Source organism: Haliotis cracherodii, unplaced genomic scaffold (assembly GCF_022045235.1).
Source record: "Haliotis cracherodii isolate W230 unplaced genomic scaffold, xgHalCrac1.p SCAF_6, whole genome shotgun sequence".
Classification (NCBI taxonomy): Eukaryota; Metazoa; Mollusca; class Gastropoda; order Lepetellida; family Haliotidae; genus Haliotis; species Haliotis cracherodii.
Window position 1 is genome coordinate 10,685,169 of NW_027266319.1, and position 26,768 is coordinate 10,711,936.

The 26,768-nt window shown below is 42.0% G+C and overlaps 1 protein-coding gene across 1 annotated transcript in view; it reads left to right on the forward strand.

The window, feature by feature from the left end:
• The window catches only part of LOC139445114 (uncharacterized), a 61,085-nt gene that overhangs the window by 20,256 nt on the left and 14,061 nt on the right, over positions 1-26,768 (forward strand). The window contains exons 6-19 of the mRNA XM_071226209.1: positions 374-391; positions 6,592-6,744; positions 9,842-10,028; positions 10,780-10,982; positions 11,923-12,063; positions 12,932-13,121; positions 15,701-15,813; positions 17,221-17,382; positions 18,328-18,540; positions 19,342-19,472; positions 21,315-21,475; positions 23,216-23,358; positions 23,963-24,144; positions 26,005-26,122. Coding sequence (XP_071082310.1) covers positions 374-391; positions 6,592-6,744; positions 9,842-10,028; positions 10,780-10,982; positions 11,923-12,063; positions 12,932-13,121; positions 15,701-15,813; positions 17,221-17,382; positions 18,328-18,540; positions 19,342-19,472; positions 21,315-21,475; positions 23,216-23,358; positions 23,963-24,144; positions 26,005-26,122 — 2,115 coding nt within the window. The remainder of the gene's footprint in view (positions 1-373; positions 392-6,591; positions 6,745-9,841; positions 10,029-10,779; positions 10,983-11,922; positions 12,064-12,931; positions 13,122-15,700; positions 15,814-17,220; positions 17,383-18,327; positions 18,541-19,341; positions 19,473-21,314; positions 21,476-23,215; positions 23,359-23,962; positions 24,145-26,004; positions 26,123-26,768) is intronic.

A 26,768-nucleotide genomic window follows, 5' to 3' on the forward strand; every position in this document is an offset into this window, starting at 1 on the left:
ATCTATTGGACATTCAAGAATGTTCTTTTGTTCAGTTTCTCAAACTGTCTTTCAAAGTGTAATCTGAAAGCTGTACCGTAAAGCTCAAGAGTGGATAATGTTGAATTCCTGTTCGTCATTTCATTGGTCGGTCAAACTTCGCAAAAGGTTGTACTGACATGACCTGTAATTGGCTATCCTCAGATCTTTGTTTAGCGGCAGTGAGCAAAAAGATATGATTTCAATGAGACTGAAGAAGGTCTTTCTACAGGGAGCGATGAGAGCCATGTGTCTCTGATATTGAAATGGCTGTCATGCTCAGATATACTTTTTGTGCTGTTTTGTCACTCTTTTCCACTTTGTGTATTTTTGGGATGTGCTTTTCATTCTGAAGGCAAACAACCACCCTGTGGTAAGTGATGGAGCTGAAGTAGTAGAAGTGGAGCATGGTAGAAATAGACTTGACACAAATAGACTTTTTCTAATGTACTTTTATAGCATGATATCTTCTTGTCTGCAGTTTAAATGACTGTGTAGGTAGACTCATAAACTTTTAATTCAGTGGGACGGACAGGAGTAGTTGAAAATAACATAGTATTGATAGTGATAGGCATAGTAGTGAGACTCGTGAAGATCCAGGGAAGAATATGTCTTCAGCAACCCATTCTTGCTGTAAAAGACAACTGTGCTTGTCATAAGAGGCGACTAGCGGATTGGGTGGTCAGGCTCACTGACTTGGTTGATGCATGTCATTGAATCCCAATTGCGTACATCGGTGATCATGATGTCAATCACTTGATTGTCTGATCCAGACTCGATTATTTACAGACCGCCGTCATATAGCTGGAATATTGCTAAGTGCAGCGTTAAACAAGATAGCATTGTGGATTTAACTGCTGGCCTATTGGCCTGTGGCCAGTTAAAATTATGAAGGGCTTGCTGAAACGTCAAGTACTGAAGTAGAATGGCCTGCCCGGCTGGTCAAAGTTTCACCCCTTTTCCGTGTATGTTCAATTTTTTTAATTGGACACTGCTTGATAAAAATGTTTTAGTGGAGATGAGGTCGTGTGAATGGTTAACTGAAAGAAAGATATATGTCGATCATCTTGATTGTATGACTACTGACTGCCATTTAGTAAAGTTTGTCTCATAAGTCACCACGCAATGAGGCAAATGGAAGCCAAGATTTAACACAGACCTCCCAGGCCAGGAAAAGGCGTTATAATGAGGAGTTATAAAAATTTCTGATCCATGCTAGGTGGTTTACACAAACTCAGGTTGTGGCCGGTTGTAGGCCGGTTGTAGGCCAGTGGTAGGCCAGTTAGTTTGGAAAAGGGCCAGGAAATTTTTAAAAGGAGTAAGCCCTGTTGTTAAATCGACACTGTGATAGTGAAAGGCATATGACATGTATGACCCTGACTGTCTGAAGATAACAGACTTAGAACGGAAATGAAATCCCAAGATGACCTATTCAAAGGGACCCCATATTTAGTTTGTTGTAACCGTAGTTCTTTAGGAGCATATATATACAGCATATATAAAGCTAATGGCCGGGACCAAAAACAGATTGTTATATCTGGCAGTTATTTTTAAGCATGTTCGTTATAAACACAGTTTACTGTACTTTACTTTTGATAGTCGTAGCACTAAAATCACTTTGTGTAAGTGGGCCCTGCTTGATATAGCATCATTCTTTACCTACAATAGCAATAACACTAAGATCACTTTGTGTAAGTGGGCCCTGCTTGATATAGCATCATTCTTTACCTACAATAACCACAACACTAAGATCACTTTGTGTAAGTGGGCCCTGCTTGATATAGCATCATTCTTTACCTACAATAACCACAACACTAAGATCACTTTGTGTAAGTGGGCCCTGGCTGATATAGCATCATTCTTTACCTACGATAGCCATTACACTAAAATCACTTTGTGTAAGTGGGCCCTGGCTGGTATAGCGTGTGTTCATACCCTGACATCTGATGCTGTGTGGAGATGTTACAGACTGCGGTGTCAAACTCCCTCCCCACATTGCTCCCATGCATTGTACCTAGTAAATATGTCTGAGCCCACTCTTCCATGATGATCTCATGTCAGACAAACAAAAAAACACCTTGTGTGATTTCCCAGAAGGGCATTAACATTACCCAATATGGCAATTTGCAGACAGAACATAGATTTATTTGGACCTTTTTTAATAAACTGGCCACAGGAAATTACGACAAAAAATCAGGGTTGGAATAAAATCTAAAAGAATGTTCAAAAAGTGCCAAGGTTTATATGAAGAATCCTGTTTATATCCTGGAATATTGATTCCGACTTCATGACCAAGCCTTGCCTCCAGTTTGTAGGACGACTGTTACTTGCCCCCCAATCTATGATATTTATCTAAATCACTTGCTTCTTGGAGAACACTTTATTATTGGCCATGGGAGAGTGTACAACGAGACAAGCCCTACAGGCTATGAGGGGCATCGCTTGACGGCAGGCTCGGAAGATGAACGGCGGCGTAGAATCAATTTGTGCAACAAGTTTGGATTTTGATTTGTTGAAGTGAAGGATATTGGGATGGGTGGGAAATTGTTGTGTTAGACATTTTGTAGTTTGGATTGATTTGATTTGGGGCGGAAATGTTCTGCTTCGTGTGAGGTAAGTTTTATTTTGAGATGTAGATGCTTACTTTGTCTTTGTATTTTCTTATTAATATGTAGATATGTAGAAATGGACACTAAATATTCTTTGACGTGTGTTAAAGTCTGCTCTTGTTTCCAGTCTTTTATTAGTGGTAGTCATACAGGTCTTAAAGGGTGGCCCAAGACATGCTAATTAATAATAATTCAGCTTAAATAACAAGAGCATATGTTGCAGTTGTAAATTAGATAACAAAGATTTTAATAACAGAATGTACTATTCATTGCCACTGTTTACTCATGGGACCCGATCTGGGGTAGAATAGGTCTTCAGCAACCCATGCTTGTCATAAAAGGTGACTATGCTTGTTGTAAGAGGAGACTAACGGGATCGGGTGGTCAGGCTCACTGACTTGGTTGATGCATGTCATCGTATCCCAATTGCATAGATCGATGCTCATGATGTCAATCACTGGGTTTTCTGGTCCAGATTTGATTATTTACAGACCGCCGTCCTATAGCTGGAATATTGCTGAGAGCGGCACAAAACAACAAACAGTCAAATCTTACTCATTTTTTACCTTTGTTGCAGTAAATAATTCATTCCTCGTGTAATGTTTTTGTTTAACCCCTGCAGCTAATACTACTCATGCACACGTATTGTGATGGTCATGCAGCTCATATACTGCAGCTCATGCATGTTTTATGCAGCTCATGTTTACAATCCATGCATGTAGTTTATACAACCCCTCCTATAGTTTATACATCTTGTATTCTTTTAACCAATGGACACAGCTCATGCAACTCAAACTACTCATTCACCTCACTCACCTATGAAGATCCCGGGTAGAATAGGTCTTCAGCAACCCATGCTTGTCATGAAAGGTGACTATGCTTGTCGTAAGAGGCGACTAACGGGATCGGGTGGTCAGGCTCACTGACTTGGTTGATGCATGTCATCGTATCCCAATTGCATAGATCGATGCTCATGATGTCAATCACTGGGTTTTCTGGTCCAGATTTGATTATTTACAGACCCCCATTGTATAGCTTGAATATTGCTGTGTGCAGCATTAAACAACAAACAAACAAAACAAGTTACAGTCCTTGCATACAGATTGTGCAGCTCATTCAAGCTATGTGCACACTATACAGTTACAACCCATTAAACAAAGCACATACAGTTCATACAGCACATACAGTTCATACAGCACATACAGTTCATACAGCACATACAGTTCATACAGCACATACAGCACATACAGTTCATACAGCACATACAGTTCATACAGCACATACAGATCATACAGCACATACAGATCATACAGCACATACAGTTCATACAGCAAATACAGCACATACAGATCATACAGCACATACAGTTCATACAGCACATACAGTTCATACAGATCATACAGCACATACAGTTCATACAGATCATACAGTTCATACAGCTCATACAGATCATAACAGAATCAGCTCATACAAATCACCTAGCTCATACTTCTATGATTCATACACCTTACATAGCAACCATACCACTCATACATACAGCCAGGGTTAGAAATTAAATAATATTTTCACTCATCTGCATAAACAATGGCAAATGATTTGTTTCAGAGTTGCCATATTCCAGTTTAGTTAGAGTGGTAATACACAAGGCAGTGTCACTAGTCCCTGACAGCTCATTGTGCTCTTACAGCTCTAGGATTCATACCACCCATGTAGCAGCCATACCACCAATACAGCAACCATACACCACCAATACAGCAGCCATACCACCCATAAAGCAGCCATACCACCCATACAGCAGCCATTCCACCAATACAGCAGCCATACCACCCATAAAGCAGCCATACCACCAATACAGCAGCCATTCCACCAATACAGCAGCCATACCACCCATACAGCAGCCATACCACCCATACAGCAGCCATACCACCCATACAGCAGCCATTCCACCCATACAGCAGCCATACCACCCATACAGCAGCCATACCACCCATACAGCAGCCATTCCAACCATACATTATGGTCATTGTGCTCCTACAGCTCTAGGATTCATACCATCCATACAGCAGCCATACCACCAATACATTATGGTCATTGTGCTCCTACAGCTCTGGGATTCATACCATCCATACAGCAGCCATACCACCAATACAGCAGCCATACCACCCATACAGCAGCCATACCACCCATACAGCAGCCATACCACCCATACAGCAGCCATACCACCCATACAGCAGCCATTCCAACCATACATTATGGTCATTGTGCTCTTACAGCTCTAGGATTCATACCACCCATACAGCAACCATACCACCAATACATACAGGTCATTGTGCTCCTACAGCTCTGGGATTCATACCATCCATACAGCAGCCATACCACCAATACATACAGGTCATTGTGCTCCTACAGCTCTAGGATTCATACCATCCATACAGCAGCCATACCACCAATACATACAGGTCATTGTGCTCCTACAGCTCTGGGATTCATACCATCCATACAGCAGCCATACCACCAATACATACAGGTCATTGTGCTCCTACAGCTCTAGGATTCATACCATCCATACAGCAGCCATACCACCAATACATACAGGTCATTGTGCTCCTACAGCTCTGGGATTCATACCATCCATACAGCAGCCATACCACCAATACAGCAGCCATACCACCCATACAGCAGCCATACCACCCATACAGCAGCCATACCACCCATACAGCAGCCATACCACCCATACAGTATGGTCGTTGTGCTCCTACAGCTCTAGGATTCATACCATCCATACAGCAGCCATACCACCCATACATACAGCTCATTGTGATCCTACAGCTCTAGGATTCATACCACCCATACAGCAAACATACCACCCATACATACAGCTCATTGTGCTCTTACAACTCTAGGATTCATACAATCCATACAGCAACCATACCACCAATACAACAACCATACCACCAATACATACAGCTCATTGTTCTCCTACAGCTCTTGGATTCATACCATCCATACAGCAACCATACCACCAATACAGCAACCATACCACCCATACATACAGCTCATTGTGCTTCTACAGCTCTAGGATTCATACCACTAATACAGCAGCCATACCACCAATACATACAGCTCATTGTGCTCCTACAGCTCTAGGATTCATACCACCCATACAGCAACCATACCACCCAGACATACAGGTCATTGTGCTCCTACAGCTCTAGGATTCATACCATCCATACAGCAACCATACCACCAATACAACAACCATACCACCAATACATACAGCTCATTGTGCTCCTACAACTCTAGGATTCATACCACCCATACAGCAACCATACCACCAAAACATACAGCTCATTGTGCTTCTACAGCTCTAGGATTCATACCACCAATACAGCAGCCATACCACCAATACATACAGCTCATTGTGCTCCTACAGCTCTAGGATTCATACCACCCATACAGCAAACATATTACCCATACATACAGCTCATTGTGCTCCTACAGCTCTAGGATTCGTACCACCCATACAGAACCATACCACCCATACATACAGCTCATTGTTCTCCTACAGCTCTAGGATTCTTACCACCAATACATCAGCCATACCACCAATACCACAACCATACTACCAATACAGCAACCATACCACCCATACATACAGCTCATTGTGCTCCTACAGCTCTAGGATTCATACCATCCATACAGAACCATACCACCAATACATACAGCTCATTGTTCTCCCACAGCTCTAGGATTCGTACCACCCATACAGAACCATACCACCCATACATACAGCTCATTGTTCTCCTACAGCTCTAGGATTCTTACCACCAATACATCAGCCATACCACCAATACCACAACCATACTACCAATACAGCAACCATACCACCCATACATACAGGTCATCATGATGTACAGTTGCTCTAATTCAGAAACTACATGTGTGTGTTGTTGTCTACCTACAGGCGAGGACCTTGATGAGATCGGTGGGGTGAAGGCTAGCGTGTTGAAGCAGAGTGGCAGTTTCGCAAGCTTGCAGCCCAAAAAAGGGGGTACAGTCCGTCCACTGCCGGTCACCATCACCTTCCCCAAGTCAGACGGAGGAGCCAAGAGGAAAGGTAACCTCCCATTAGTCAGACACCCATTAGCTTGACAGCTTAAAACAACACAATTTATTGTTGAGTGAACCGCAAATTGGTTCATGCACACGAAGTCGACTTTTGGATAATGTCAGGATCTATGCAGCAGAAGAAGAGGTCGTCATGCTGTGCATTTTCTTGTGAAATTTTCTTGTGAAATTTTGTGGTTTATGCTGACAGCCTGAAACGTTTATATACGAGAGATACATTTTCCAGAATTTAATTACCCATAATTAAGGGTGCATATAACACACGCGTATCATACACGAATGAATAAGTGTTGTGTACATTGATTAATCGGAAGGGGTGCTAATTGTTCACTAGCCAATATATTAGCAAATATCTTCGTGGGCACTTATTAGAGAGGGGCGCTTATTACGTCGAATACGGTTTATAAACAATTAATCATACTAACTCAAAATCCAGTTTTGATTTGTAAAACAGAAAGACAAAAATTTTAGAGAAAGTGGAAAAATGACTGAATTATGCAATTAATTACATATAATTACACGACTGTGCAAATAAGTTTAAAAAATACATACCTTATAAGGTTATGGGCGATGAGTGAGGGCGTCGGACACCCTTGTCACTGTCATTTGAAGTTTGTGCAGTTGACATACAATAATTTTTCATTTGAATGCCTTGTCTCATTTTCTCTTGTTCACTCTTGTTCACTCTGTTCACTCTTGTTCACTCTGCGCCACCAACGCTAAGATGTCTGCCTTCATGGGACATGGGGAGAAGTTTCTGATCAAATTGTGCATTTGCCATGTTGCTTATGTCTGCTATATCTGCTTCAATTCACTTATATACCATACTTGTAAGTGAGTTCCATTAGATGATCAGTGAGATGGTACTATGGAGTTGTACTGGATGATTGGCTACACTTATTGCTGATATGACAGGTGATTGTATACTTATTAATCAGTCTATTGTTTGTATTTTAATGACTAATTAGATTTATATCTAAAATGGATAGAATTATCATTAAACCACCCGCATGTTATCCGAAGTGAGCGGGCCACTGTAACTTGATAATGCCCTCATATTGCTTGACGACGGACCATTATCATGGCAGTTCGACAGTTAATGGAAGACCTCAGGCTTCTTCAAATGATAATGCCCTGAAAAATAGCGTTACCCATATTTGAGTCTAAATGAAAGTGAAAGTTATATGTAATAATATTGCCTATTAATCAAACGTTAAAGTTACAAGCTATAAAATTACATATCGATGTAGATAGTTCAAACATATATTAAATTAACTAAATTAGTAAAAAAATTCTCACAGATTTTTTTATATTAGTTAATGAAACTTATTAACTAGAGCAAAATTTTAAAGTAGAATAGTACAGGGGGTATTTTAATATTTGGTAGGATAAACTTTTGAATCATCTGTGACACAACATTAAACATCAAAGCCCTCGCAGGTCGACCTCCTGTGCAGGTTGGGAATTCCAAAGGTCGACTTCCTGCGCAGACACCAGCAAATGAACTGTTTGTTTGTTTGTTTAACGCTTCGCTCAGCAATATTCCAGACATGTGACAGTAGTCTGTAAATAATCGAGTCTGGACCAGACAATCCAGTGATTGGACATCATGAGCATCGTTCCATGCAATTGGGATACGATGACATGCATCAACCAAGTCAGCAAGCCTGACCACCCGATCCCATTAGTCACCTCTTATGATGTACATAGTCGCCTTTTTCAGCAAGCATGGGTTATTGAAGACCTATACTACCCCGGATCTGCACGGGTCAGCAAATCAACTGACTGTTACCTCGGGACGATAATGTGATAATCCAAGACTGTGTTGAAGATTAAACTTATTCATTTGGATCACACCAATGGCCTGTTCTGTGAAGGAATCTATTACCGTGTTGCGTTATGTATATTTATAACAAGACATTAATACATACAGCTGTCATACCAGTAGCCCTCTCTGAATAGATCGATCATTAAGACTGTTCCAATACAGCTGTGGATCATGTGGATATTGTCTGGTGTATATGAATTTACAACCAGGCCCTTAATGAGACTTACAACTATCTATTTAATAGGGGTGTCACGATAAATCGAAATATCGATATATTGCTATTGGTAAGCACTTAGTCAATAAATCGATTGTTAAATCAGTTTCAGATCAATAGTATCGATTTTAGTTAGGAATATCGATAGTTTTGATTGTATTTACCATATCAATAAAATACATGCAATGCTGGTCAAATTTGTTTTTCTTTTGATCATGAGTGGTAGTAATTTACACAGACATGGTAATGTGGAAGTTTCTTAAATTGTTAGGCTAAAGACAAAACAAATCCGTCATATCTCAAACTTTACTTTTTATTTGTTTTTATGGTTATCACATTCAAAGGAAACATCAGTTCCAAGGTTTAATTCAACTCCATTCAAAATCCATCTAAAATGATACACTGAAAACTATCGATATTTATCGCAATACTTGCTTGCAATAACAATAGTTATCGCAATAGTTTCTTTCAATATCAATAGTTATCGCAATAGTGATTATCACACCAATAGTCATCCCTGCTATTTAAGTACCACAGAAAATTCATACAAGGCACTGTATTTTATAAAGTTGATACTTGTGTTAATTTTATTTCCTATGCGAGTATTGGTTTTGTTACCGGTAAGATGTGGCAGATGTCATTGAAAATATTTCAAACAAAACTATTTGTTCATGTTGCAGTTGTATTATGTTTTGTTTTTTTAATTGGAATGTTTGATTGTGATTATCACTTCAATAAGACTTTTTTTTCATGAAAGATAACACACACACTAATTTGCCTCTGTCTCAAAAGGGTGCTCAGACAGTATGAACTCTGTTAAAAGATATCTTTCATTCCAAAATGATCATTGACAAATGGGACCGAGTTTGTTTGAGCGATCCTCAATGACCCGTACTTGAGAGAAGCTTGAGACAGAACTGCTAGTTTGACCCAAAAAGCTGAGGTCATCATCTAAAACCAACGTCACTTGCAACAATGATCCACAAGAGACACTGCCATTTTAATTAAATTTTACTAATGAAAAAGTCTCTGCTTTCTTTGTAGGCCGCTTCAGAGGTTGGGACGAGGATGACTTTGATGATGACAAGCTGTCCGACACAGGTCAACGTGACCATGACAACAAAGGGGAATCCCCGAGATGCCTGCCTCAGCCTGAAGAGGCTGCCCCCAACCCCAGCCCAAACACCCTTATAGCCGTAGCTAACCGCGACCACGGAGGACAGGACGTCAGGTACTGACACATTCAATTATCGCAGAGCATCCAGAACAAATTTGATTTAATTAGCAAAGACGTTCCCGAAAGAAAAAGAACATTTGCATTTTTTTATATTAGAATGTTAATTTGAATTTGGTTAATTGAATAAATATCATTTGATCAGATTTTGTTTTATGACTCATAGATTTTATTTTAGGGGTTCTGGTGATTTATCAAATTGATTTGAAATGTCAGTTTCCTGTGAGCCAAAGATATTCCCAGAAGAGAAATAAACGTTTGCATTTTATTGTGTGTTAAGGTTTATTTAATTTAATAAATATTATTTGATTAGATTTTGTTTTAGGATGCGTAAAGATTGACTTTTTTGGTGCAGTAAAATTGATATGGAGGTTTGAAATATATTGATTTAAAATAGCTTCGATGTAAGGACCCCTTAGGGTGTCCTCATCCCAAGCAACGGATGCTGGTCGTAAGAGGTGACTTAATGGATTGGGTGATCAGACTTAGTGACCGGGTTGATGGTGTGTCATCATACCCCGATGGTGTGGATCATTGCAGGTCCAGATTTGATTATTTACAGGCCGCCATCATGGAGCTGAAATATTGCTGAGTGTGGTGTTGAACAAACAATATGTGAGGCTTCATTGCCCAGACTGCATTTGTATAGCCACGTGGTGATTTAGTTGTAGTGCACAATCACTGAATCTTGAAGAGCATCATACACCTATGTCAGCTTCCCATGCAGAGAGAATCTATCCGCTTGCAGGACATTCAGTCGGCTTGGCAAGCTGGCAGGAGCTGAGAGTCCCACCCAGGCCCCGAACCAGGAGTCCCATAACAGTCGGCACAGTGCGGAGAAGCTTCCTACTGAGAAGTCCAGGAGTCCGACCCATTCCTCCAAGTCCAAGAAGAACCAAGGACAACACAGCGCACAGAGAGGTTCTGGAGAGATGGACGGCAAGTCTACAGGTATAATATGTGTCATATTCAATGTTTTTGTGACCTAGTTGATAATCTCAGAGGTGACATCTCCATGTTACTCTATCTCTGTCTTTGAAAAAGTAAGTAATTGTGAATATGAGATAAAATGAATACTGATATTTTTAGCCTCTCTTCTGGTGATGTCAGTTACCTATGTAACTTTGTGCCTTTGCTTCATGCAGAGAGTAGTCCTGAGAAACATGTAAGAGAGAGACAGCAGTGTGTTTGCATTACAGTATTTCCTCTATTAGACGCCGGGACTCTAATAGAAGCTGGGTCAATTGTTCAGTGCAAAAAAATTGAAGCCGAGCCTCCAATAGACACCGGGTCGATCAATTGGTACAATTCCAATCTACGGATATCTACGAACACAAAATATTTCCATTTTGTGACGATTCGGGATATTCGTGGTCATATTTAATTTGGGGGTATTAATAGAAGCCGGGCCTCTAATAGACGCCGGGCCTGTAATTGACGCCAGGTCAAAGGCTTGTCCGAAATAATTAGAAGCCTGGGCATCTAATAGAGGAAATACGGTACTTGTGCTAATTGTCATTGCAACATTTGTGTTATTGTTTTCATGTTAATTGACTTCCAGGTAAAGGATCACTTTTTGAGCTCTTGCAACTTTGCATATTGGTTGTCGAAAATCGACTATACAGGAAGCCTGGTCTAAATATTGGTGTCATTTATAAAAAGTAAAATATTTCCTTAAGTTGCTGAGCACATTTTTATATAAAGTGAGCATGTTTTTATGCCACTTTTAGCAATAATCCAGCATGGTCAGAAACTCCAGAAATTGGCTTCACAACTTGTACCTTTGTGGGGAATCGAACCCGGGCCTTCGGTGTCACTACCCATCTATAGTCTATATTTTTGTAGCATGTTATTAGGCTCTAAGAACACTTTCAACTGCTTGTGCAACCAGGGAGCGGCCTACAACACCGGGATCGGGAGAGCACCGTGAAGAGACGCAAGAAAAACGAAGCTGCAGCTGCAGAAGCTGCGGAGAACATCAAGAAGTTCGGCATCTGTGTCGTCCCAATCAGGATGTCCCTGCTGTTTGCAGGTGCGTGTTGAATCCCATTGTCCCTAGAATGTTGAGACAGTCAAGTGTGTGGGTAACAGACGGACAAGTCCACTAACAACATGATACGCAGTATGAGCAGAGCTCATTCAGCATGAGCCATACATCATGAAAACAATAATCATGTCAACATTGTATAGTCTAGAAGTTAATTTAAGGTACTGACGTTTACTACAATATCTGTAAAAGTATCGGACCTACTCCAGTCAAAGTTGGTATGAGATTATTAAACAGTCATACATAACTGTATATTACATTTAAAGAAAAATGAAAGATGCTTGCGCTGAGACATCATGAAATCTAATGCTAACACCATATTCGTGCCTGCGTGATTCCCGTGCAACCTTTCGAGTTGAGTTGATTGGTTCAACTGTGTCATATGGCCCCGTGACGCAGGGGTAGCATTATGCAGATGGCTGTTACAATGAATGCTCGTTCCACCCGTGATGAACAGGTCTGGTTGTTGATGAAATATAGTGATAGCTAAATAGATTTTTTATTCATACACCGATTGTCTTTAAATGTAATATCCAGTTAAGTATGACTGTTTAATAATCTCATACCAACTTTGACTGGAGTAGGTCCAATCAGCGTTAGAAATTGGCACTAGTCCTGTAGTCCTTACCAAACTAGCCAATGGAAAAGGTATCCTAGTGACTAGTAGAGATTGGCCAATTTTAAGGGTTTTGCTATATGCTATCATTATAAGGACTAGTAGACAAAAACTGTTAGTTTCTAACCCTGACAATAGTTTTTCAGATATTGTAGTAAACGTCGGTACCTTAAATTAACTTCCAGACAATAATCTTAAATGTCCTGCCTATCGTATGTCTCGCTGTGCTGTTTGCAGGCATGACGAGTTTGACTGGGCGGCTGCAGAAAGCTGTATCTGGCATAGAGGATGTGTTCATCTCGGTGGCACTGGACAGTGCACTGATGACTGACAAGCAGAAGGCAGACCTCAACCCCATGATCATCCAGATCCAGTCTGCGACAAACCTTCCAGAAACACCCATGTCCTACCAGGAACTGCAGACAAGGTGGGTGGCAGCTAGCTCAGATAGGCTTTCTGGAACGCTATCTTTCTTTCGTTCTTGGTTGTTTAATGCCCCACACAGCAATATTCCAGCTATGTGATGGTAATCTGTAAATGAACAAATCTGGACCACACAATCTAGTGATTGACATCTTCAATCTTTGCAATTGGGATGCAATGACATGCATCAACCAAGTCAGCAAGGCTGACTACCTGATCCTGTTAGTCGCCTCTTACAACTAGCATAGTCGCCTTTTACGGCAAGCTTAGTCGCCTCTTACAAGAAGCAGAGGCTGCTGAAGATCAATTCATCTTCACAGGGGCCAGGTTGTTATCACATTCATCATTCACCGGGTGATGGGGCAAGGAGTAGCCCTGAAACATCATTACACATAGTCAGGCTGTTTTTGTCCGCAACAAGTTTCCTGTCATGTTATTTTGATATGGCACAATGGATAACATTTCTGCTGCAAAGAGTTCCACAACTGCTAATGGCAATGTAGCAGCCATAAAATTTCCAAGTCTCGTGATGGTATTCGAAACCACGGACCTTCTGATCAATGGTCGGACGCCTTGTCCACAAGACCAAAGAGGTAACCCCGTCAGGAAGCTGACAAGGTAAGGATGTCATCTGTGGGAAGACTCCACGCCCTGCTACATATTCCCCCGTCAACAGAAGGCATGTCCCAGGCCGCATAGTAGGGTACTGAGGCTTACTTTGCTGAAATTTAATATGAACGTGCTCAGCCCCACTTTGAGCGCCAATGTAGCGGCCATAAAATTTCCGAGTCTCATGATGGGATTCGAACCACGGACCTTCTGATCAGAGGTCGGACGCCTTGTCCACATGACCAAAGAGGTAACCCCGTCAGCAAGCTGACAAGGATGTCATCTGTGGGATGATTACACGCCCTGCTACACCAACATATTAAAATATATACAAATTATTAGCCAAGTATCATGAATATATGTTGGGAATACAAATTGAATTATTGAATTTTAGGATAACCTCTCCTAATGATTGATTGAACAATTACCTGTTTAGTATATTGCTACTCTTGATGAACATATATTTGTTGAAATTGTCTTTGAAATTTTCATTCTGGTAGGATTTGAGAAAGAAGTAGTTAAAAATGAATATCTTCATTGACTGTGATGTGTTCATCAGCAGATTCCTGGCCAAATCACAGTGCTGGATTTTAGAATGTCATGGTAGAATAAGAATAAGACTTTCTCAAATGTTTTGTTTGTATGTCATAAAAGTAATGTTTGCCAAATAAGTGTCTCACTGTATCCTGCAATACACCATGTAATAAATTCATGTTATTTTACCTTTGAAAGTTTTAAACACTAACCATTTATCAGCACATGGGTTCGGGGTTCAATCCCTGGTCATGTCATACCAAAATATGTTAAAAGATGGTACTTGTTGTTACCCTGCCTGGCGCTCCCCATTAAGCGGCTAAAAGAAGGACTGGTCAGCTCGGAGTCAGTATACTGTGTGTGAGTGGGGTATTCATGTTAAACTGCAGCATGGTGTCTCAGTGAGCTAGCACTATAAATCGGCATCAGTCCGGACTAGTACAAGCAGCCACACACACACATACGTACATGCACGTCGCTATATAAGTGCAATAACCTTGGACGCAATGTTAAACACCATTTCACCTCACCTCACCTTCACTTTGAATACAATGATATAGTATGGGGTATTAGCAGTTTGATTAAACAATAGCAATTTCTTTGCACATGCTTGACATGTATTCTAACCACCCTGAAATCAATAGCAGGAAATGCCAAATATGGCATTTTGAGTTGTGATAGGTCACGTCAACCATCAAACATTGTAAAGATTTGAAGTGTTATTACGCAGGCTAGCATGTCAATCTTTGAACATAAACAAGAAATATTCTTTAAACATCACTTTTCGCATGCCTTTCATCTTAATCTTTTTTGGCTAGGTTGCCAAGAACAAAGACCTGGGCAGATGGCAACTGTCATGTCTTCAAGATGAACATGTGTAATGAGGTCCAGATGTGACACAGATCCCTTAGTTTAACCATTATGATGAACATGCAACATTTATACAAATAAAACTGACGATTCCAGCTCTTCTCTGACTTAACCATAATTCTCTATAATTTTGTATAATGACCTGCAGTTGCTTCAGTTTTACTTGTTTAAAGGGGCAGTCGGGTAGCCTAGTGGTTAAAGCGTTCGCTCATCACGCCGAAGACCTGGGTTCAATTCCCGACATGGGTACAATGTGTGAAGCCCATTTCTGGTGTCCCCTGCCATGATATTGCTGGAATATTGCTAAAAGCGGCGTAAAACCATACTCACTCACTCACTCACTTGTTTAAATTTTGCTTGTTCAGAATGGCCAGCTAATTCCTGTCTCAAATTCAACTGTGACATCATCAGTGTCATGTAGATCTTTTTGAAGTTACGAGAAGGTGATGAATATTAAACTGTAATAAAGAAGTTATTACTTGATAGGATAAAAAGGTTAACTAAGGTGTGCTGTGAAATATGAAACCCAGAAGTTCATGCAAGTGTTGAAGCAAATATTTCTGTTTTCAGATGCAAGCCAGTGTACTGTAAATACCAGTTCTTCAAACAGCCCGTTCACGTCACCTTGGGTAAAGAACATGCTCGCAACATCTACTGGGACGACATCAGCGTAGCCCTGCTAGGTATGGAAACATTATAATGTCGTATGTCATCCATGCAAAGTAATTGGCATCGAAGTAAATCCGATGACACAGGTGGCTTTTCAATAGTACCATTGACATCTCCCCTTAGCGTGTCTTGTCATGTGTTCCAATGTTGAAATTACCAATTTTAAAGATTTAATCCAGTTTTGTTCTTTTCAGATTGTGTTTATATTAAAATCTTCTCTGATTATGGTGAATATGCAGAATAGCTGATACCCTAGGCAGTGTTCTTAACTATGTTGTGTTTATATGTCACGGGGCCCTTGTCATAATGCTGGTTGTAGAAAAAAGCGTGAAATGTTCATAGAAAATAAGAAACCTATGGCCAGAAACCACCAGGACTTAGGACCCCTTAGTGATCTCAATGCTACGAGACCCGTGAAGATTCCGGGGTAGAATAGGTCTTCAGCAACCCATGCTTGCCGTAAAAGGCGACTATGCTTGTCGTAAAAGGCAACTAATGGGATCGGGTGCTCAGGCTCGCTGACTTGGTTGATGCATGTCATCGATCCCAATTGCGTGGATCGATGCTCATGATATTGATCACTGGATTGTCTGGTCCAGACTCGATTATTTACAGACTGCCGTCATATAGCTGGAATATTGCTGAGTGCGGCGTTAAGCAACAAACCAACAACAAAAAAACCACAAAAAAAAAACCAACCATTCAACTCAGTGCTACGAGTGTGCAGCCAGCTGTGCATTTGTGAACCCATTCAACAGGTGAACAGCATAAGGTCACCCCCAAATAAAACTTGCAATAATTGGTATGTCAGTAGCTGATACATGGATGTCCCAAGTCCAGCTAAATAAGAATAAGTAGATGTTTCTCATGTCTTTTTTCAAACTGATAAGGGGGGACTTTTGAACAATTTTCATGAGAACAAAAACAAACGAGGAAGGTCAGCATCTTATATATTTATTCTCAAGTCAAGTTGAACAATCATGTATACATCAACTTTTTAAACATTTTGAGCTTTGGTAATGATTAAACCCCAAAGCGGCCATAAAATGTCCGAGTCCTGTGATGGGATTCGAACCTCGGACCTTCTGATCTGAGGTCGGACGCCTTGTCCACATGACCAAAGAGGTTAACCCCGAGAGCAAGCTGACAAGGTAAGGATGTCATCTGTGGGATGACTCCACGCCCTGCAACACATATGACAGAAAAATATCTGATGGGGAAAATGAGATATTTTGTTTTGTTTTTAGGATCGTCATAAAATTGTGCAGGTTTTTAAAGAAATCCTGATTCCCCAGAATAAAAAATTGTGCAGGTTTTTTTTTTGTCCTTAATGTACTAGTTGGGATACTTTTGAATATCCAGCCTTGAAACACTACAATAGAAATGATGAGATCAGTAAAGACATACTTAAACACATTCAGGCACCATGGAGCAGTCCGAGCTAAGGGAGTACCTGAACGGTCCGGCGCTGGAGATCGAGGTGCATGATCGGGACCGGAAGGAGGAGAATGTCAAGTTGAAGCCAACATTGTTCGGGGATGACCTTGAAGATGAAAAGATCAGCAGTGTTGGCACAGTTACCAGTAAGTTACCGATGTTCTAGAGATCTTTTCCAGAGATTAGGTTTCCATGGTTACCATTAGTTTTTTAGTCAGGTATTGCCCTTTGCTTGTCATCAGTACAGTCTCGACATCAAGTTACGAGGGGCGTTCAATAAGTTTTACAACATTTTTTTTTTCAATATAATCTCCATTCACCTCAATACACTTATTCCATTTGTCCTTCAAGCTTTTAATACCACTTCTATAGAAATCTGCAGATTGGCCCCCTAACCACGCCTCTGTGGCAGCCTTTATGTCCTCGTCATCCTGGAAGCGTCTTCCACGTAGGGCAGCTTTCATTTGCCAGAACAGGAAATAGTCACTGGGGGCTAAGTCTGAGCTGTAGGGTGGATGATTTAACTGTACCGAAAAGACTTAGGGACTATTTCCTTCACGTTTCATGTGAGGAATCTAGATCTGATTAGGTCTCAAGTGTCGTATGTAGCTCACACAAGGCAACTAAGCTTTAGATCAGGTATGTATGTCATTATATTTTTTTTCTTTGACCTTTCCTCATGCAATGAAACAGGGGTTTATCTGGTTCAAATAGGCTTCCACGATATTGGTTTCATATCGCTGACTGTGGCATGCAACATCACTCACTACTCTGTTTATTCTGTTCCACCTTCGGGGGCACGGGTGACCCAGTCGTCTTAAACGCAGCGATTCGCTGTGCAGAGTTGTGTCACTTGGCACGCCAGAAACCTATGATTGTTGGTTCGAATTGTGAGCCCCTATGTTTCTAGGTTTGAAGATCGATACCCGTGCTCGTGGGTTTCACCGAATTGGTAAACGTCTGAGACCTGCATCACTTCGGGCTTTCCTCCCACATTAAGCTGACACGCCGCGATATAATTGGAATACTGTTAACATCGGCGTTAAACCCAACTCACTCACTCACTCACTCACTCGGTTCCACCTTCACAGGTCGCAGAACACTGCACAACCCATTCCAGGGCCGCAACAAGCCCTGGGATCCATCTGGCTTGGCCCAGGTGGACCTGTCCGAACTCCTGCTGGGACATCGCTACCTGCACCTCAAGCTGCCCATCCAGAACGCAGCCATTCCGGACATGCTAGGCAGTGAGACGAGGCCAGACGGGCGGGTCATCGGCATCGCTGGAGCTGTGGACGGGCCAGGTAGACATCTTGTACCTCTGGCTCATATGCAGACTTGGTTGGCTTGCTGAGAAGTTATAAACTTTTATCAAAAGACACGATGGTTCAAAACTGTATATCATCCAAAGTCAACCTTGCAACTTTTTCAGTAAACAGTATTAACCAGCAACTTGAGTGAAAAATAGACAGTAGCAGAGTAGGGGGCACGGGTGGCCCAGTCATCTAAGGCACCGCGATTCGCTGTGCAGAGTTGCGTCCCTTGGGCACGCCAGAAACCTATCATTGTGGATTCGAATAATGGTTCTTCCCGATTATGTTTCTAGGTTTGCCTTGCTCGTGGGTTTCACTGAAGTGGTAAATGCCTGAAACCTGCATCTCTTCGGGATTTCCTCCCACATGAAGCTGACACGCCGCGTTATAACTGGAATACTGTTAAAAGCGGCGTTAAACCCAACTCACTCACTGACTCAGTAGCAGAGTAATGTAATTTGACTGTGATGTCATGGTAACCCATGGCCTCAGAATTATCTGCAAAGCATAGCGACATCTACAAGGAAATCTGGCTTGATCTAACCCAAGCAATATCTCCTGTGAAAACCAGTTTTGTATGATCAATATAAGTATCCCTCTACTGGTTTATGCCTGGAACGAATATTCATTTAATCCTTACAGTACCTTGTGTTTGGTTCAAAATAAAGAACAATAATGCACTCTATTTTGGTCTGGCAGATTCATGTTTACCCAACCAAAGGGAGACTACTCTTGTGATTTTTGTGTTTTACATCTGGCCATGCTAATCATGATTATTTTCTTACCTATCAGTTGACCGCCCACTCTCCGCTGGTCACTACCAGAATGCCAGCGCCACTTTGAAAGTGAAAATTGAACTTGCCTTTCCTCTCACAACACCATCTCGTGTCTCTGCCAAAGAACCCTTACTCAGCACTAATGAGGTGGGTAGCTGAGTTTCAATTCAGTTTCTATTTTTTCAAATAAAAAAGTTATGGATTTGAACATTATTTGGGGACTGATCATATATTAAAGGAAGGGGTTTCATCAATTTCCCTGGGTAAAGCTATGCCTCCAGTAGTTTGGGTTTCCAGGGAACACCTGCCCCCCTTTCAAGTAACACTCAATCTCATTAAAATCAGATCTCAGATCTCGCTATCACTAAACAAAGATCTGAGGACATCACATTACAGGTCACGTCAGAACAACCTTTCATCCAACCAATCAGATCGTCGCTTACCAGATCATGAAAGTGACGGACGGAATGTGTTTTCTAATCATGCAACATCAAAAAATATAACAGAGAGTATTCCAAACAACAGTTACAGGTTTTATGATTATATCCATACAATCTAGGCCATCTATAAACCATTCCAGAATGTTCTTTTTATCAGTTTTAATTTTTTTAATCGAGAATGTCAAAATATGTTTTGAAGCGTAGTCGCCAGTTTGAAACTTGTGTTGTAAAGCCCTAGAAAGCTGCCTTCTGATTGGCTAATGTCGATTTCTTGTCAGTCATTTCATTGGTCGGTCAAAGTTTGTGAAAGGTTGTTCTGACGTGACCCGTGGGATGTCCTCAGATCTTTGTTTAGCGGAAGCGAAAACTAAGCTCTGATTTTAATGAGATTGAGCAACTCTACAATGGATCATTTTTATATCATCATGGGTATTCCGGGTTAGAATTGGTCCCCAGCATCCTATGCTGGTCACAAGAGATGGATCAGGTGGTCAGACTCAGATGACTTGGTTGGTAACTTGTCAACATACCCTGACAGTATCAGTGCTCATTGTATCAATCATTGGATTGTCTGGTCCAGACTCAGTTGTTTACAGTCCATTGTCATATGGCTGAAATGTTGCTGAGTGGCATCAAACAACAAATACACACACACACAGTTGTTACATCATTCATTAAAATCAGTCTCAATACAACCAATTGCTTTTCCTAGGGAAAGACTGCCCCTACTTTCAAGCAACACCATTAAACTTCAGTGTTTTTGTCATTCACCAGTGTTCCTGTTTATCGGTAATTACCAGTAGAGAAATTAGGCTAGGACCAGTATTTCATGTGACTGCCAGTCCCTGTGGACCGGCAAATAAAGTTCCTTATAAATCTTTGTTGTTGAACAAAACATTGACCATAGTCAATAAATAATATTTTTCGAACAAAGTCAGCTAGCCTGTTATCATCAGCGTTTCCCGTTGTCTATTAATAGTGTATTATTTTAAGGAAATAATATGTCACCTTGTTTCAAGGTTAAATATCTATTTGTAGTGACTTAGCCTTGAACCAAAGTGAAATACCAATATTCAGGAAAAAAGAGAAAATTGAACTTCAAGTGAATGATGTCTAGTATTTAAATAAGTTAATTCAGAAATTATGTCAATGAATTTGTCAGCAATTTTCATATAATTTTTATTTGTTCAAAGTTGGGACTGACAATATTTGGGTGGGACTGGCAGTTTTTACTGTTGTCAGTCCGCAGGGACTGGCAGTTTCAAAAGCCAGCAGGAACACTGTTCATTAAAATCGTAGTCATGTTAATGTAGGCAAAGAATGGCCTCCCACACAGGATAGCTCACACCGATACAAATTGTGATACCAGTTTGCTCTATCCCTATTAATAATTTTTCTGTATTATTTATTTTGTTGACACCAAGCCTCTCTGGTCCATGTTTCTTTCGATTTCGGCAAGTTTGGAAAGTGAAAACCTTCTGTTTCGAAACTGACAAGATTTGCACAAAAATAGAAAGTTTTGAGAACAAATGAGCTTATATTGTTTCAGTGTCCATTTGGCCGCATTGTTTTCCTGTTCGACTACAAGAATGTGCTGATGCTGCACAAGCTCCAGAGCCTCATCACCAGCATCAACGCCCATGCCCTGGAGCTGGACGACATGCCGCAACACGTCATCAACGCCGCCCTCTCCACCTACAAGCTCTCAGCGTCAGTAAACATACTCTCTACATCATGTCAAGAAGATATAGCAGGACCAGCCCACTTGCACAGATTGATCATAGAGCTATGCTGTCTGTCTGTGTTAGACCAGCCCTCTTGCACAGATTGATCATAGAGCTATACTGTCTGTCTGTGTTAGAGCAGCCCACTTGCACAGATTGATCATAGAGCTATGCTGTCTGTCTGTGTTAGAGCAGCCCACTTGCACAGATTGATCATAGAGCTATACTGTCTGTCTGTGTTAGACCAGCCCACTTGCACAGATTGATCATAGAGCTATACTGTCTGTCTGTGTTAGACCAGCCCACTTGCTCAGATTGATCATAGAGCTATACTGTCTGTCTGTGTTAGAGCAGCCCATTTGCACAGATTGATCATAGAGCTATACTGTCTGTCTGTGTTAGACCAGCCCACTTGCACAGATTGATCATAGAGCTATACTGTCTGTCTGTGTTAGACCAGCCCATTTGCACAGATTGATCATAGAGCTATACTGTCTGTCTGTGTTAGAGCAGCCCACTTGCACAGATTGATCATAGAGCTATACTGTCTGTCTGTGTTAGACCAGCCCACTTGCACAGATTGATCATAGAGCTATACTGTCTGTCTGTGTTAGAGCAGCCCACTTGCACAGATTGATCATAGAGCTGTACTGTCTGTCTGTGTTAGACCAGCCCACTTGCACAGATTGATTATAGAGCTATGCTGTCTGTCTGTGTTAGACCAGCCCACTTGCACAGATTGATCATAGAGCTATACTGTCTGTCTGTGTTAGACCAGCCCTCTTGCACAGATTGATCATAGAGCTATACTGTCTGTCTGTGTTAGAGCAGCCCACTTGCACAGATTGATCATAGAGCTATACTGTCTGTCGGTGTTAGACCAGCCCATTTGCACAGATTGATCATAGAGCTATACTGTCTGTCTGTGTTAGAGCAGCCCACTTGCACAGATTGATCATAGAGCTATGCTGTCTGTCTATGTTAGACCAGCCCTCTGGCACAGATTGATCATAGAGCTATACTGTCTGTCTGTGTTAGACCAGCCCTCTTGCACAGATTGATCATAGAGCTATACTGTCTGTCTATGTTAGACCAGCCCACTTGCACAGATTGATTATAGAGCTATACTGTCTGTCTATGTTAGACCAGCCCACTTGCACAGATTGATCTTAGAGCTATGCTGTCTGTCTGTGTTAGACCAGCCCACTTGCACAGATTGATCTTAGAGCTATACTGTCTGTATGTGTTAGACCAGCCCACTTGCACAGATTGATCATAGAGCTGTACTGTCTGTCTGTACTGTGCTCTATGCTCTATGCTGTATGCTCTATGAACACTGTGTGTATGTGGGCCTTATTGAATGATAGGTGCACACTTATTTTTCTTAAATAATCCAGATTTTAAAAACATTTTTTCAGTTCTTTGTTCCTGCTGCATCAGTGAACAAATACACACTGTTTTTTATTCAGGTAATTTTTCACCTCTCATCAGGAAAATATAAAAAGAAATGTGAGCAGGTCATCTCAATTATAAATAAGATTGCTTCTGGCAAGTGTGTTATAGTCATATTGTCAACACCAACAAGAAAAATGTACTGTGCACCTGTATGTAGTATTTTTTTCGAGGTGATATTGGTTTTGGTAGTTTTTGAGATTTAGACCTCATATACCACAAGTGATATGTCAGTCAATACTGAATTTCTCAGGCTATGGTTTTGTGTTGACAGAGAACAGCAGCAGAGCCGTGAGCTGGACATCATTACCGGCTTCCAGGTGCTGGACGGGAACATGCATCTGTTTGTGATGGAGGGACTCCGGGACAAGGCCGTGCATGTACTGTGGGAGGCCCTGCCCCAGCCACACGACTCAGGTCAGTACTGTGGGAGGCCCTGCCCCAGTGACACGACTCAGGTCTGTACTGTGGGAGGCCCTGCCCCAGCCACACGACTCAGGTCAGTACTGTGGGAGGCCCTGCCCCAGTGACACGACTCAGGTCTGTACGGTGGGAGGCCCTGCCTCAACCACACCACTCAGGTCAGTACTGTGGGAGGCGCTGCCCCAGTGACACGACTCAGGTCTGTACTGTGGGAGGCCCTGCCCCAGCCACACGACTCAGGTCAGTACTGTGGGAGGCCCTGCCCCAGCCACACGACTCAGGTCAGTACTGTGGGAGGCCCTGCCTCAACCACACCATTCAGGTCAGTACTGTGGGGGGCCCTGCCTCAACCACACCATTCAGGTCAGTACTGTGGGAGGCCCTGCCTCAACCACACCAGTCAGGTCAGTACTGTGACATGCCCTGCTCCAGCCACACAACTCTGTCAGATATTATGACATGATGGCATACCTCTTAAACAGACAATAATATCATACACACTCACTTACTCATTGTACACTATATTTAACTCAGCAAACCCTTTTCTTAATTCTTTTCTGAAACGTTTCCGTTCATTCCTGTTGTGTTTTCGTCACAGATGTGACAGTGCTGTTCAACTCGGACATGTTGTTCAGCAGCCGCCTGTACGGCCCCCTGGACGTCGACATGTGTCGTGTGAAGCTCCATGAGCCGCTCTCCATCATCACCCAGCAGTCCTTGCTGTATGTCAGGGACATGGTCCCTAAACCATGCTTCCAGGCCCTGGTCAAACTAGAGCAGGTCAGTGTTAGAGGTGGAACTGTTCACTGTTAGTTACCTTGGGCAAACTAGAGGTCAGTGGTACAGGTGGAACTGTTCACTGTTGGTTACCTTGGTCAAACTAGAGGTCAGTGGTAGAGGTGGAACTGTTCGCAGTTTGTTGCCTTGGGCAAACTAGAGGTCAGTGGTAGAGGTGCAACTGTTCACAGTTTGTTGCCTTGGGCAAACTAGAGGTCAGTGGTAGAGGTGCAACTGTTCACAGTTTGTTGCCTTGGGCAAACTAGAGGTCAGTGGTAGAGGTGGAACTGTTCACTATTGGTTACCTTGGTCAAACTAGAGGTCAGTGGTAGAGGTGGAACTGTTCGCAGTTTGTTGCCTTGGGCAAACTATAGCAGTCAGTGTTAGAGGTGCAACTGTTCACTGTTGGTTACCTTGGGCAAACTAGAGGTCAGTGTTAGAGGTGCCACTGTTCACTGTTGGTTACCTAGGGCAAACTAGAGGTCAGTACCTTGGTCAACTAGAGCAGGTCAGTGGTAGTGGTGGAACTGTTCACCATTGATTGTCTTGGTAAAACTAGAGCAGTCAGTGGTAGAGGTGGAACTGTTCACCATTGATTGTCTTGGGCAAACTAGAAGTCAGTGGTAGTGGTGGAACTGTTCACTGTTAGTTACCTTGGGCAAACTAGAGCAGTCAGTGTTAGAGGTGGAACTGTTCAAGATTGGTTACCTTGGGCAAACTAGAGCAGGTCAGTACCTTGGTCAAACTAGAGCAGGTTAGTGTTAGAGGTGCAACTGTTCACTGTTGGTTACCTTGGGCAAACTAGAGGTCAGTACCTTGGTCAAACTAGAGCAGGTCAGTGTTAGAGGTGGAACTGTTCACTGTTAGTTACCTTGGGCAAACTAGAGCAGTCAGTGTTAGAGGTGGAACTGTTCAAGATTGGTTACCTTGGGCAAACTAGAGGTCAGTGGTAGAGGTGGAACTGTTCACTGTTAGTTACCTTGGTCAAACTAGAGCAGTCAGTGTTAGAGGTGGAACTGTTCACTGTTGGTTGCCTTGGTCAAACTAGAGGTCAGTGGTAGAGGCGCAACTGTTCACTGTTGGTTACCTTAGTCAAACTAGAGCAGGTCAGTACCTTGGTCAAACTAGAGCAGTCAGTGTTAGAGGTGGAACTGTTCAAGATTGGTTACCTTGGGCAAACTAGAGGTCAGTGGTAGAGGTGGAACTGTTCACTGTTGGTTACCTTGGGCAAACTATAGCAGTCAGTACCTTGGTCAAACTAGAGCAGGTCAGTAGTAGAGGTGGAACTTCACCATTGATTGTCTTGGTCAAACTAGAGCAGTCAGTGTTAGAGGTGGAACTGTTCACCATTGATTGTCTTGGTCAAACTAGAGCAGTCAGTGTTAGAGGTGGAACTGTTCACTATTGGTTACCTTGGGCAAACTAGAGGTCAGTGGTAGAGGTGGAACTGTTCACCATTGATTATCTTGGTCAAACTTCAGCAGTCAGTGTTAGAGGTGGAACTGTTCACAGTTCATTGCCTTGGGCAAACTAGAGGTCAGTGGTAGAGGTGCAACTGTTCACAGTTCATTGCCTTGGGCAAACTAGAGCAGGTCAGTGGTAGAGGTGGAACTGATCACCATTGGTAACATCAGTCAAACTGGTGTAATAGAGGTACTATTCCTAGAATTATACACAAAGATAAGAATTGTTTGGTAACTTCTTATTTTCTCACTTGAGAAAACCTTTGAAATGTTTATTAGTAAAACTTATCAAGTTACTTTGGAAAATATCAGGTCACTTATGTGACATTCCGTCCTGACTTACATGTCACTTCTGGTGTAATTGTTAGAATATGCTTGTAACATTATGTGTCTCTCACAGCTGTGCAGACTGAAGAAGTTCCGCGATGCCATCAGAAACAGCTTGTTCCCCACGGCCGACATGGTCATCTCCATGAGCAGGGAGTTTGGTGTGCCATTCACGTCCGAGGACCTCCAAGGTAAACACCAACAGTAAACCTGTCCTGTGTGTAGGGTGTGTGTGTGTATGGCACTCTGCAATGTTCCAGCTGTATGACAATGTCCTGTAATCAAGCCTGGACCACACAATCCAGTGAACAATATTGTGAGTGAAGGGTCATCCAGCATTATTAAAATGGAGACTTCCAAATTATGCCTACAACAGGGGAGAGGGGGGGGTGGGGCCTTTATCCTACCTCCGTATCTGCCTATGTGATGAATGGTCCATGACATCAAGGTGTATGTCATGCATACAACCAAGTCACCAAGCCTGACCACCTGATCCACCAGTGACCTATTCCAAGAACATAGCTGAGAACCTATACCAACACAGAATCTGAACGGGGTCATTCTGTAGAGAGATGTCGTAATAACTCCAGTATGTCGCTGATTAAAATCAGTTCTTAGTTCTCGTTATCGCAAAACAAAGATCTGAGGACATCCCATTTTTAGTTCTCGTTATCGCAAAACAAAGATCTGAGGACATCCCATTTACGGGTCACGTCAGAACGACCTTTTATCCAACCAATCAAAGCGTCGCTTACGAAATCATGAAAGTGACAATCAGAATGTGTTTTATAATCATGCAACCTAGAAAACCTTAACACGGGGTATCCCGAACGACAG